Source organism: Marmota marmota, unplaced genomic scaffold (assembly GCF_001458135.2).
Source record: "Marmota marmota marmota unplaced genomic scaffold, marMar, whole genome shotgun sequence".
In the NCBI taxonomy this organism is placed as follows: Eukaryota; Metazoa; Chordata; class Mammalia; order Rodentia; family Sciuridae; genus Marmota; species Marmota marmota.
The window spans coordinates 2,753,547-2,767,272 of NW_025999944.1; the positions used below are offsets into that span (position 1 = coordinate 2,753,547).

A 13,726-nucleotide genomic window follows, 5' to 3' on the forward strand; every position below is an offset into this window, starting at 1 on the left:
TAAATAATTATAAAGTAACCACTTCTGCAGGCTGTTCCCTGATTGTAACCCTAACCCTAGCTCCCAGATGTAACCTTCATCATAAATAATGATTCTTTTGCTTTTCTCTAAAATTTTACCAGCTTTTCTTTTAATTGTGACTGCTAAGAAACCCTGACAGTCATCCTATCTTCCAATTTTAATCCATTTAGAGACATCTGTGGGGTGCTCACATCATTTTCAACTAATATTAACCAAGTATGCAAAGTATGCACAGAGACTACCTAAGTGCCTGGTACATCAGAAGGTGCAAGGCACAAGGCATGGTCCTTTCAAGTACACTGTGATAAAATACATTCACCTGCCCCACACCAAGCACCAGTAAATGCTTCTAGAATTCAGACAGGATTTAATGTGTGTGGAGAGATGGTCATGGAAAATGAACCCAAAGAAAAAGTGGGCTGCAGATATGCAATGCAGACAGAGATGAAGCTGAGAACAGACAGGCCACCTGTGTGAAGATATAAACACAGGATGCATGTAATTTGAGAACTATGGGTAGACCAACTCAGTAGGAAGATGGAAACTTTCCCTGTAAAGGTACAGAAGTTTACAAAGTTGGAAAAACAGGTTAAAGCCAGGCTGAAAGTCCATACATAATAGGCTAGGGACATCTGAGTAAAGGACAGTTTTAAGGAAAATGGCAAATTTAACTTTAGAAGTGCTCGATTAAGTGAAGGACAAAAATAGATAGCTTTCAATATAATTGATATTTATAAAAAGTACTTTTAAAAGGAAGTTACTGGGGCATAGTAATTTTGTATACAGTAACTGTGAAATGATAACACAATAGAGAGTGCTGTGGGAATTGAGAGGAGAATGGTGTTCGTGCTGCAAATGGAACTAAAGGGAGGCTTACTAGAAAGCATAGTGCTTGCTTGACAAAAATAGAATGTTCACTAGAAATTAACAATTATATAATTAGGGGCATAACCAACTAAAAGAGAAGTAAAACTACTAAAGTTATGAAAGGAAAATGAGTATAATATAATGAGTTCATACTCAAAAGGCGATAATTATTTACTTATTTATTTAGCAAATGTTTACTGAACATGATGTTTCAGGGAAGGGGCCAAGTATTACAGAAGCTTAAGTAAGAAGAGAACAGGATATAAGAATAGGTCATGCGTGTGGTGATTAGGTGACCCGAGTTGGAGCAGAACTCTTTCTTTAGGGCTGATCTATACAGCGAATATACAATTTAAAAAAAAATGCAGAGATGAAAGACCATCCTCATTCGAGGGTGGCAAAGACCAACATGAATGTGACTATGGAAAGGAAGTGGATGCATGTGTCAATGAGGATCTAAAGAGGAGGGGGCTGGATTACATCATGGGCCCAAAGGAAGTATTGTCCCCAAAGAACAGATGCTTTCACTGAGGCAGTAGGAAAGAGAAGTAGGATATAAAATGATGTAGCCCAGAAGATAAGAGCATGGACTCTGGAGACAGATGACCTCATTCCAAATCCCAGCTCTGCCAATTATTAGTTATTTACCTCTGGACAAATTATTTAACTTCTCTATGTCTCAGCTTACCCATCTGTCAAATAAGGATGACACCAGTACTCGGCCAATATTTTGAGAGGATTAACTGAGCTATTACATACAATGCACTAATAACAGTACCTGAAATATAGAAAGTGCCCAATAAACATGAGAAACTATGAGTATTATTATACTACGAGACAATTTTGCCATAGACAAACAAGTGACAGAGCAAAGTAGAAAACTATAGCTCTCAACTAAAATATGAAATAGGAAACAAGTAGTAATAGCTGAGCTCAGAGGCACATTCCTGTAATCTCAGCAACTGGGGAGGCTGAGGCAGAAGGATTGCAAGTTCAAGGCCAGCCTCAGCAACTTAATGAGACCCTGCACAATTAAGCAAGACCCTTAGCCAAAAAAAAAAAAAAAAAAAAAAAACAGAGGGGGAAAAAAAAGAACTGGAGAGGCTGGGGTTGTAGCTTAGCAGTAGAACGCTCACCTAGCATGTGCAGGGCTCTGGGTTCGATCCTCAGTACCAGATAAAAATAAAATAAAGGCATTATGTCCAACTACAACTAAAAAACAAAATATTAAAAAAAGAAAAGAAAAAAAAAAGGACTGGAGATTTAGCTCAGTAGTAAAGCACTCCTGGGTTCAATTGCCAGTACCAAACAAACAAAAAACAAGCAGTATTATAATTCTATCAAAATGTGAACTACTACTTAGGAACAAAACTACCTTTTTTTGCACTTACTTATTAAGATCAATGTCTTTCCCCTGTTCATGGGCTTCGATCAGTTGTTTAATAACATCTCCTATAGTCAGCATCATCAGCTCAGCAGGGCTGAGATCTCCTGAAAAGATAAGATTCAATAGTAGTTTTAAAAAAATACATTATTTAGTAAAGATTTTAAAATCTTATTAGTAGGAGTTTTTCTTCAAAATCAATCCAACTATGAGAGAGTAGCTCAAGTTTAGAAGACACTAAATATCTGTTGTTTACAATGTGATCGTATCTTTTGTATCTTTATTTTGAAACAAACCTGGCTTTACCTACACATGGGAAAAGGTCCCATTATACGCATATAACATTATGAGAATATTACAGTTAGATACAGGAAAAAATAAGCTAGAAAAAGGCCCCAATTCCCTACTTGTACAGTAACTAAATATCTTGTTTTTAGCTCCAGATTAGTAATTACTAATTTTGCATACTTTACAGTTCATAGAGAACATTTAGATGCATTAATTCAACTGATACCTAGAACAGAGTGTGGCAGACAGAACAACTGCCCATAAAGATATCACAAAGGGTGAAGCTGAAACTCAAATCTATCTTCTATTTGTAGTAGCAGCATTGTAAAGCAGGGCTGTAGGTTTTACACCATTAAGGATCTTAACATGTTTCTAAGATCCAGTCTGCCCACCATCATTACCCTCTCCTGACAACTTGGGTTCCCCTTGTCATTCAAAGACACAGCAGAAGCTATCATGTTCTTATATGACCCCATCCTCAATCCCAGTTTACTGGTTCAAGGCCAATCTGAGTTCTTTTCCTCAAGGAAAAAGATGCCACTCTTTTTCAGCTTGGGGCTGTCGGTAAGCATGCTTCTGCCTGCACAGAAAGCTGGTATGCAGTGATAATGAAGTCATCACAGAAGGATGGATGAGAAAGCCCTGAAGTCCTTTCATTTACTTTGATTTACTTTCATTTACTTGAAACACTGTAACATAAGTACTGTTGTCCCCTTTTACAGATAAAATCAGCAAAGGTAAGTTACAACATCTTTGTAAATGCACAGCTAAGACTCAAATCCAGTCTTTTCACTATCATTTCCATGGTTCCCCCCCCTCCCCTGCCACACTGCGCTACACACCTCTATTTAAGGAGACAAAACTAACACAAAAAAACAATTTGAGAGAAAAAGTCTGCCTACAGTCAGGGGCTAAATGCTTTCCAACTCACATAGTTCAGCACTTCAGAGTTTTACAAAGGTGCTTAAGGGGCCATGTAACACGAAGGGCTGGTGGTGGTGGCAGAGGAAGAAGCGAAGGGAAGGGAAGGGAAGGGTCTCTCTCCATTACACCACAGCAGCTCTGTTCTCATCTCCTTATATACTGAGGTTCTGCAGAAAACTTTATTTGGAGGGTAAAAGGAGGCTGGGCTGATAAAAAATACATTAAGATCTGAAAACCACTTAAATTAAATAGAGCAGTAAATTAGAGAAAGCTTCATAGAAGAAATGGCACGGGGTCTTTTTTCTGAACAGGGCAGGATCTGGACACAGAAAGCAATCTAGACGGACTAATGTCATGCATAAGAGTGACCTATTTGTGTGTGAAGGAGCACTGCCTAACTACAGCACAAGCTACCAGACAGGGCTCAGGGTTCAGCAAAGGTCAGACAGCTGAGAGTACAATGGCACAAGACAAAGGCATTTAAATAGAATGCAATACACAACAGAGAGTTTCATATTCTCAACTTTGGAAACAAAAAGGTAAAAGTAGTGTTTAAAAAAAGTGAGAATGTCATACAAAGAATGATTTCAAAGGGGAAAAGCATACATATAAACTGGACACTAAGCAAAAGGCTCTTGAAAGGCAATAGTTAAAAGTCCACAAGATCTGAAATTAAAAACAAACAAACAAAAACCTTTAAAAAGACAGATTCCAATCCCAACCTCTGTTGACTATGTGATAAAGGGAGGATCAAAGCCTTCTGAGTATCTATGTCCTTGTCTGTAAAAATGGTATAATACGCACAAATCTCACAAGATCACATATATGTGATAACATATATGAAAGCCAAAGTATTATTCAAATATTAGTTATTGGTGAAAGCAGATTAGGATGACAGTGACCAAAATGAGAAGGGGTAAACTATTTCAAGTGTGACTTCTAAGTAACAGGTATCAGGGTTTGATGTCAGATCAAGCTAAAATAATTAAGTTGTCTGGCCTGGCTGACTGAGAGGAGCAAGTTAGAGATAAGGACAAATTTAATTTGGGGCATGTTTGATGTGACAAGATAATAGACAACACTCAGGAGACTGGGAGCTGATCCTTGGGAAGATAAATAGTAATTAATGCCAAGAGGCATAGTGATTAAGGACACACATTTACTTTTCATTTATGTTTTTGGGGTCACAGACACAGCCTGACCAACCAGCTCCCCATCTCCTATGTATAATTTTGAGCTGGGAAAGTTACTTAACTGAATCTCTTTATGCGTAAAATGGAGATGATAGTGACTTCAGAATGACTAGTAAAGACTCATTAAAAGTAGTTCTTATTCTGATAACCATTAGCATTATTAGACCAGTGAGCACATGGCGATAAGAACAGAACCTCGGAGGACGTCTAAAATTTCACTCCTTTCTGTTGAGAAACTAAAGAAAAATGCTCTGAGCTAGCTCAGGAAATAGAAATGGGAGTCAACGCATGCACAACTGTTCCACAGACTTCAAGGATAATCCATGGCTTTTCATATTTAAGGCTTAAAAGGAAAATCTCAGACACGTCAAGTGCCTCGTAAAATAAACCTTAACGTGAGAGTCCGAGGAGGCGTTAAATGCACTAACCACGTTAACTCCCTGAAGAGCACACTTTGCTATAAAGCTCACCCTGCGACTTATGCAAAAGACACCAAGTGCCTGCCCGAGAGGCAGACGGAGAGTCAGCGTAGGCTGGTTTAAACAGCATCCCGAGGAAATGAGAAGGTGGGGGCTGGAATCCACCCACCACCGACCCGGGCGGCGAGGAGACTGGGTCGGGCAGCAGATTTCCCGCGGGGAAAGCTGGGTTTTGCACCTGACCGCCGGGGCGACCACCCCCCCTTTCCCCTCGCCCTCCCGGTTGGCACCTTTCCGCTTCTGCCTCATTTCTGCGCTGTCGGAGCTGATGCCACCACGACACTGTAGCTCAGACCACGGAGAAAGTTAACAGCCACAAAGCAACCCCGCCAGTCGTAAAAGGACAGCTACCACACCGTAAAGCTCTTCCCAGAAGTCTGCGCGCACACAGCAGCGCAGTGTCCCCAGGGCGGGGCGGGAAGAAGGGGCGGAGCGAGAGGGGCGGGCGCTAGGGGCGGGGCTCTGGAGGGGCGGGGCTCGGCCGCGGCCCCGCAGGGTCTGTGGGCCCAGGCACGAACTGAGTAGCAGCCTGGGCAGTGCAGCGATGAGGCAGAGCTTCTGCCCCAGGAAGCCTAAGTGAGAGCGAGGGTGGTCCCTGAATGGCGTGTGGGAGCTCATGTGGGAACGCGTGGGGAGACCGCAGGCCCATGTGGTGGAAGCCAGTTCAGAGCCTGGAAGACACCAGGCAGGAATCCAGTAATAACTGTCTGACCTGCAGGCTGTGAGGCCAGTCGGTCACTGTGGTCCCAGAAGAATGGCACATACCCTTCCATTGGTAACCATCGTGAAAGCTGTGGCTGTCTCTCCAGAAAAACACACATGTACATTTTGCAGAGTTTGGAGGCAGGACTTGGGATAGTTTTTCCAAAATCCCATCCAAGATCTCCTTTGTCCGCGGACTACAGGTTAAGAACCCTTTCATTAATAGAGGCGGGGATATGACCCCACTATGACACGACCTGTCCTGTCAATGGTATCCGTACTTTTTGTCATCTTAAGACCGATGAAAATATTTTCCAAGAGACCAGGCATTTGGGTCTCCAATAGCAGGTTCCAAGGTCTATCCTAAAGAATTCAGGCATCTTTAAAAACACTCAAAACTAGTTTAGTTCTTAAGTCATTTGGGAGCACTTGTGGTTAGGAATAGAGTTAACTGTTGAAGCAAAGAAATCGCCGGCAGAGGGAGAGCTGAGCGCGTGTGATATGAATGTCAGCCTGAAAGTGATTTTGCCCAGAGTGGTAAGAAGATCCCACACCAACGATGGCATTCATATGGATTTTCTTTGTTTTGAACTTTATATTGGCCCTTCTATGGTTTTCTTATGGAGGGGGTACATCATCTTGCTAAAAGTTCAAAGCAGACTCACCCTTCAGTAATCCCAGCAGCTCTGAAGGCTGAGACAGGAGGACAGAATTCAAAACCAGCTTCAGCAATTTAGCGAGGCACTTAGCAACTCAGTGAGACCCTGTCTCTAAATAAAATGTTTAAAAAATGGCTGGGGGTATGGCTCAGTGGTTAAGCACCTCTGGGTTCAATCCTCAGTACCAAAAAAAAAAAAAAAAAAAAGACTCACCTTCAGTTCTGTCCTCATTTTGATCTATTTACTTTCTACATCCCCACTTTGGACTAAATACACATCTAGGGTCCCTGAGTCCCAGAGAGGTGTCCTGATGAGGAGCCAGTCAGCTTTTGGAGGTAACACACAACCTGAAACTGAAGGTTAAAGTCTTTTCCCTGTAGTCAGAGTCATTGTTTGGTTCCCAGGCACAGCACGGTGGAATAGGTTTTCTTTTCCTCTCTTCTCTATTGGACAGTGCTTTAAAAATATCTGTCCTTAAAAATATGGATTTAAAACTGAAAGAGTTATTTAAAGTGGCTTGCCATTCATTTCTCTAATTATTCCAGAAAGAGTTATTTAAAGTGGCTTGCCATTCATTTCTCTAATCAAACAATCAAGTGTTATTTTATTTTTTATGGATTTTTATTTTGGGTGAACTTCAGGACTTTGTGTCAAGAATTGGTTTATTTTTACTGTTGCATATTCTTCATCTCTCCCAGCCATGTCTCTTATTTTGGTGTCCAGAAACCAGCTCTTTATCTCTCTCGCAACTGGGACATTTTTCCATTCTGCTTAAGTGAGCCACATCCACCTGAATAGCGTTCACCCTCCAAGAAAGAATGTTGCAGAGTGGATACTGCAATCAGGAGAATGTCAGCCTGAAAGTGATTTTGATACTACTGAACAGGAGAAGGACTAAGATCTTCCTGTTTATAGGAAGAGGGCAGAAAAGGGTGCATGAGCCTTCACATACAATTTAAGTTTAAATGAAAGTAGAAAATAGCATGTGTCCTGTGAGGGAGGAGACTGTGGTGAATAGCCTCCGGATGGCAAGTTAGTTTCACTTCTGCTGTGTAACGTGACTTTGTGACGGGCTGCAAGGTCCACGTACCCCTTATATAGCTGGTTCCAAATATCTGTACCAAGACAGAGCAGCTGCCCTAATCTTTTTTTGTGGACTTCTAGAACCAAAGCAGAATTTTTTTTTCTATTCAGAAACATCTGGTAAGTTGTTTCTCTTATATAACTTACACTGTAACTTGTTGATGTTTTTTAAAAAGATTCTTTTCAGAGACTAGTTTTAGACTTACAGAAAAATTGAGAAAATAGAGTGTTTACATATAATCTACTCCTAAGTTCCCTTATTATATTAGGGAAATGTGGTACATTTGTTAGAAGTAATGAGCCAATATTGATGCATTATTGTTATCCAAAGTCCATTTTATTCATGTTTCTTTGTTTGTATGTAATGCTATTTTTCTACTCTAGGATCCCCCTTCCCAAGATTCCACATTGCATTTAGTTGTCATTTCTTCTTAGGCTTTGCTTGGCTGTAACATTTTCTCAGACTTTGCTTATTTTTTATGACCTTGACAATTTTGAGGAGAGCTGGTCAGGCACTGTGTAGGATTCTCCTCTGTGGGCATTTATCTGATCATTTTCTCATGATTACCCTGGAGTTATGATCTGGGGGAGGAAGATCACAGAGTTAGCATGCTGTTTTGATCACATCAAATCAAGGGTGCTTACCATCACCGTGATCTATGACTATTAGTGTTGACCTTGATCACCTGACTGAATAGTGCTGGTCAAGTTTCTCCACTGTTGAGTTACTCTTTTACCCTATTTCTTTACTGTGATCTTTGGAAGGAAGTTCTATGCAAATCATACACTTGAATAAAATGGACTTCGGTTAACAATAATGCATCAATATTGGCTTATTACTTATTACATTGATTTTCTTAAAGTAAATCAATTATTTCTTGGGGGGAAAGATAAATGTACCTTTCTGTTTGCATATGTGAGTTTTAAGGCTAGGTAAAGGCCAATGGACTAGAAATGGGGAGAATCTGGTTTGAGTTAGAGTTTTGTTTAACAGTACGATCTTAGGTAAGTCATTAATCATTTCTTCCAAAAGAAAACAGCTAGTGTTGACATTGAGTATATGAGTGTATGAGTTCCTGATGAGGAGGGAAATGTTATCTTATACCTCATTAGCTTTGACAAGCCTGGGAGAGCAATAAGATTAAAATTTATTTCCTTAGAAACTGCTAAAGCACATTATGAAAATAACTGCTTATTTATTCACCAATTCACATAAAAGAGAAGGCTGAGAAAAACCTGCCATCCATCCACCCCACTACCTCTCCTGCTTCTCTGACTGCCTCTGGTGGCTACACTGCTAATGGCCAACAAGTTACCTGATGTGTTGATGCCAAAACACATCCCTTTTCAAATAGGGGTGCGAAGGCTTTCATTTCATCTTTTGCTTTTGACCTAGCATGTTTAAATTGCTCTGTTGGGACATCCCCAGTTTGGAAGAACAATGTAATGTCCAATAAGGTGGTTAGGAAATGTTGCTTATCCTCCCAGGGCTGCAGACATCCGAGCACATTGTTTACTGATCCCAAAGAAAGAATTTGGAGGACTCGACTGAGAGGTTTTGGACATTTTCTTACGTGCTTCTGGGTGGCAGCAGGCCGGGTTACCAGGAGAGCACTCTGTGCCTACAAGCAGGGGCAACACCTAGGACAGACTGCTCGCCCACTGTGCAGTGGAGTCCTTCAGATTTTGGAATACATTCCTTAAACTTTACAACCTGGGTCACTCTGCTATGGTCCTTACCTCTAGGTTGGAGACAAGGGAAGTGGCCAGCTTCCTCTCTCCATTTCCTTCCTATCACATTCTTTAGCGTCCTTATGCGAACTTTCCTAGTTACTAATTAGTGTTTCCCCAACAACAGTTGCCCACACCAACCGTACTTAAATCCAAACCTGAAACTTAAAAATAAAGAAAATAAGTCCTTAATTTTATCAATGTTCCATCATTTTGTGACCAATCTCCTGTTCTCTACTTCATTCTTTAGCCTACCTCCTTGTTGGAGGGGGATGAAACTTAACCAAAGACCCACCGAGGAACATGGTATAGCCTCCTCTAAGTGACTGAGCAGTGGAGACAAGAAGGGGAGTCAGTTTACCAGTGAAAGTGGCGTTTTGCCCCTACCAAACTAAATAGACCCGCCCCCATGAATACTAGGTCTGATTTCTAGTTTCGCTGCCTTTACAGCATATTCTAGAAATAACACTTGTACGTATGTTTAAATGCTCACAGAGCATTGTTACGTTCATTTTCACAAGAAATTCCTGATAGGGCTGTTTTAACCATTCCTATTCCACAGGTGGAGAAACTGGGGTTCAGAAAAATCAGGCAGTTTGTTCAGTGTCATATTGAAATACGCAATCTAAATATCCTGACTCAAAATCCTGGGCAGTGTCCAGTGTATCATTCAGACTGAGCTTGTGGGCTGCTCACCTTGCCCCTGCTGATCTGCTGTACCACCAGGACCATTACCACCCAACTAATATTTGTTGAAAGAATGAACAAATGAATAAAATAAATATAACCACCACCATTATTGATCTTACCACCTAAGATATAGTTAAAAGATGACCTTTGTTCAACAAACACTTATCCAGTACTTACTATGTACCGTGAACTTACATGTTTGTTAAAAGAAGGGAATAAGACAGTGTTAAAAACCAAAATGCCCCCCAAAGAGACTTTGCTAATTTAAGCATTTAAAATTTTTCCTATTAATGCCACTTTGAGGAGAGTAATAGAAATGAAAAGAAAAAGAGATTAATGTTGGGAAGGGTGGATCATGGGAGCAAGGTAGGGTAAGAGGAGATTCTGACCAAAGGAGAACTAGGGTAAAAGAACAGGATGCTTATAATTTGCAATAAACACATTCAGTTCTGCATCAAATAGAACAAATGCAGTAGAAGTATACTGCCCTGACATTTTCTCTCTTTTTCTCTGTCTCTCTCTCTCTTTTTTCTGCCTTGTTTTACTCTGAGGACATCTTAGAATTTGCAGGCAGCAGTTTGAGTCCCTATATATAATTATTTTCAAGTTTCCATGTTTCCTCCTCCTCCTCAACAGCCTTTGTCCCCAAGAGATGCCTTTGTCATGCATTTGAGAGAACCCTCATTCATGGGCACTATTCCCTCTGTTCCCCTGTGCCCAAACTTCAGAAGTTTTAAGTAGTACCTACTACAGACTATGTAGTGTAATGAAAAGAACTTTGCCCTTGCCTTCAGGAACCCCACATCTGAGTCCTCATTGCCATTACCTTAATACATGCCCTGGGCCCCAATCCTTCCCCTCCCTGGGCCTCATTGTCCGTATCCCTAAGAAAAGGGGCCCTAACCTTTATTCAATCCCAGTGTTTACAGCTGTTCTAGCATAGGGATGACTTGCATTTGTATCACCTCTGTTACTTTCCTGTTTGGAAAAAGATGGTAAGCAAACAAATAGAAGAAAGTGAGATGAGAGAAGCAAGAGTAACTGCCCAAAGTCACAATTACCTAACAGGAAGCCAGTTCTGAACAACCTCCCCATATCTAGCTAAACCTGCAGGGTCATAAAAGATGTTATTTTGGGGTTCAGTGCACATGAATGTAAATAAGTACTAAAAGCAAAACTTAGGTGCTAACCAAATAGTTGAAATACACGTAGAATAAACCACACGTGCAGAACCTTGCCTGCCCGAGCAATAAGTCTAAATTATTTTCTATTGCTTCTCAACACAAACCAAATTTTCATGATATGCACTACCATCGCTACCTCCCTCTGCAGGGAAGTGGACTCCAGCATTAGCTTAGGAGGGATGATGCACCTGCAGGTCATTTTCTCTTTAATACAACGAACTTACCATTATAGTCTTCTCAGTTGTGCTACCTAGAAGACCCTAATCATTGGTACATTATTGGTTTCCATGACAAATGATATTTTAAAATGAGAATTTTCATTCTTTTAGCACCTATTTAAATCTAAAAACACTACAGTTCTTTTCATTGGTGGCAAAACCAGAAATAGAACATACCACATCTGGTTTCCAGTCTAATACTCTTCCCACCACATTGTTTTCAACCCAGTGACTCCATTCTGAGCAACTGTACTAAACTACCACCTCTATTTGTTTACTGGTTATTTTCCTTTTTAAATGTCTGGTGTTTATTTCTTTCTACCTCCTTTCCCTTTTTGGAAATGATAACCTTTCCATTTTCCAGTGTCATGGTTTGTCAGATGACCTCTTCCTGCCAGTCTTCAAACACTGGCAGAAGGAATTTGAAGCCCAGTTCTCTACAACTACATCTCAGATAATTTCCACTTTCTCAGATTTCGGTTAGGGGTTACAAGGACTGGTACTGTGGGTGCTGCTTTGGTTTGGTTGGTGCTTATGATTTGTTGTCTCCACTAGATGCAGCTAAACCTAATCCCACTCCAGATAGCTACAAGCTATGCTGATGACCTTTGCTTCCCTTTGTATTCTGTTGACTTAGTAACTGAAGTCAGAGAATTGAAGTTCTTGCATCCCCGAAAGGAGCCAAACCACTACCCACATCCCAGAATTCAGTGAGCACATCTGATTCTCCTCTCAACTCTTGGTGCTTTTTATGCACTTTGATCTGCATTGCTTTCAGATTGAAGGGTTTTAGTCTCAAGATCACATTTTATTCAATTCTCAAGATTCTGCATTCACACTTGAAATATTTATTTAACCCAGTGGTGGTCTGGTGGTAATGCTTATCACTTCGGTTGATTAGTTCATTTGGACTTCATCTGGCCCCAATGTCTCTCTTCCTGAAATATAAATTCCATGATAGAACTTATTAGTTTTGTCCACTAATAAGACTATATATATATATATATATATATATATATATATATATATATATATCATCAGCATCCACCATGATGATATAATGCCTCATATTTTATGTGACAGTGGCTTTGAGCTGATGTCTTCAGGAAACAACAGATCTCTTTGTCAATTTCTAGTTCTGTGGCTGAAGTTATGGGCAGGCATGACTGCATGCTTGCCCATCTAACAGTTCTTCCATCATTTTTTATCTCCTCACTCATCTAGGCTTTGATATAGTTCAGCATTTCTGAGTATTTCAAACAAGAAATTGCTGTGTCTCTTATGAAATTTAGTGATCTTGCAGAGTACTTCCATTACTAGCTTCTCTGCTGAACATTTCAAAAACTCAGAATCTTGAGAGTCAACGAAGCCCTAAGATTCATCTAGTCCGATCCCATTACCAGATGGTCATAGGGTTCTTGTTCAGACTCGTTTAGTGTCAGGAAATGCATTACTTCCTAAGGGATCTCATTCCATTTTGGACAACTTCGATTATAGTAATTCTGCCTTATCCTTGGAGAATTCATTCCAAGACTGCCACTGGAAACCTAAAACCACAGAGAGCACTGAATTCTACATTTACTGTTTTTTTCCCCTACAAATACATATTTATGATGAAGTTTAATTTATAAATTAGACACAGAGTTTTGCAACAATAACATAATAAAAATAGCACTGTCATCAAAGTTAGGTGAATGTGGTCTCTGTTTCTCAAAATACCATATTTTATTTTTACTTTTTCGCCAAAGGAAGCACTTTGTGGCTTTTTTTGGTCATATCCAAATTGCCAATATCACTACTCTCACAATTTGGGGTCATTACTAAGTAAAACAAAAATTACTCGAACACAAACATTGAGATACCACAACGGTTGATCTGATAACCAAGAAGACTGCTAAGTGACTAGTGGGCAGGTGTCATATACAGTATGGGTATGCTGGACAAAGGGACAATTCATGTCCTGGGCAGAATGGAGCTGGACAGTGTGAGATTTCATCACGCAACTCAAATGTTGTGTAATTTAAAACTTATGCATTGTTTATTTCTGGAATTTTTCATTTAATATTTTTGGGGCCATAATTAACTGTGGGTAACTGAGACCTTGGAAAACAAAACCACAGAGAAGGGGGGAAATACTAAACTCAAGAATGTTAGGCCAAAATGCTTTCTGTTACTTTCCACCTAGTGGGTCTAGTTCTACCCTTTTGGAACCATAAAATTGATTCTTCACCTCTCTTACCTGCCACTCTGGGTCATGCATTTGAAACCACTGTGAAGTCCCCTCCCGTCTTCTGCCTCTGCCT

The 13,726-nt window shown here is 40.3% G+C and overlaps 2 protein-coding genes across 6 annotated transcripts in view; one reads left to right on the forward strand and one right to left on the reverse strand.

The window, feature by feature from the left end:
* The window catches only part of Elp3 (elongator acetyltransferase complex subunit 3), a 78,143-nt gene extending 72,612 nt beyond the window's left edge, over positions 1-5,531 (reverse strand). For both annotated transcript variants that reach the window (XM_015499433.2, XM_048801516.1), the window contains exons 1-2: positions 5,387-5,531; positions 2,280-2,379 (exon numbers count right to left, since the gene is read on the reverse strand). In XM_015499433.2, coding sequence (XP_015354919.1) covers positions 2,280-2,379; positions 5,387-5,405 — 119 coding nt within the window. In that variant the 5' untranslated portion in view covers positions 5,406-5,531. The remainder of the gene's footprint in view (positions 1-2,279; positions 2,380-5,386) is intronic.
* Positions 5,532-7,537: 2,006 nt separating this feature from the next.
* The window catches only part of Nuggc (nuclear GTPase, germinal center associated), a 45,680-nt gene continuing 39,491 nt past the window's right edge, over positions 7,538-13,726 (forward strand). For 3 of the 4 annotated variants that reach the window (XR_007347013.1, XR_007347012.1, XM_015499435.2), the window contains exon 1: positions 7,538-7,720. The gene's annotated coding sequence lies outside the window, so the exon portion shown is untranslated. The remainder of the gene's footprint in view (positions 7,721-13,726) is intronic. The other variant, XM_015499434.2, reaches the window with a different exon arrangement.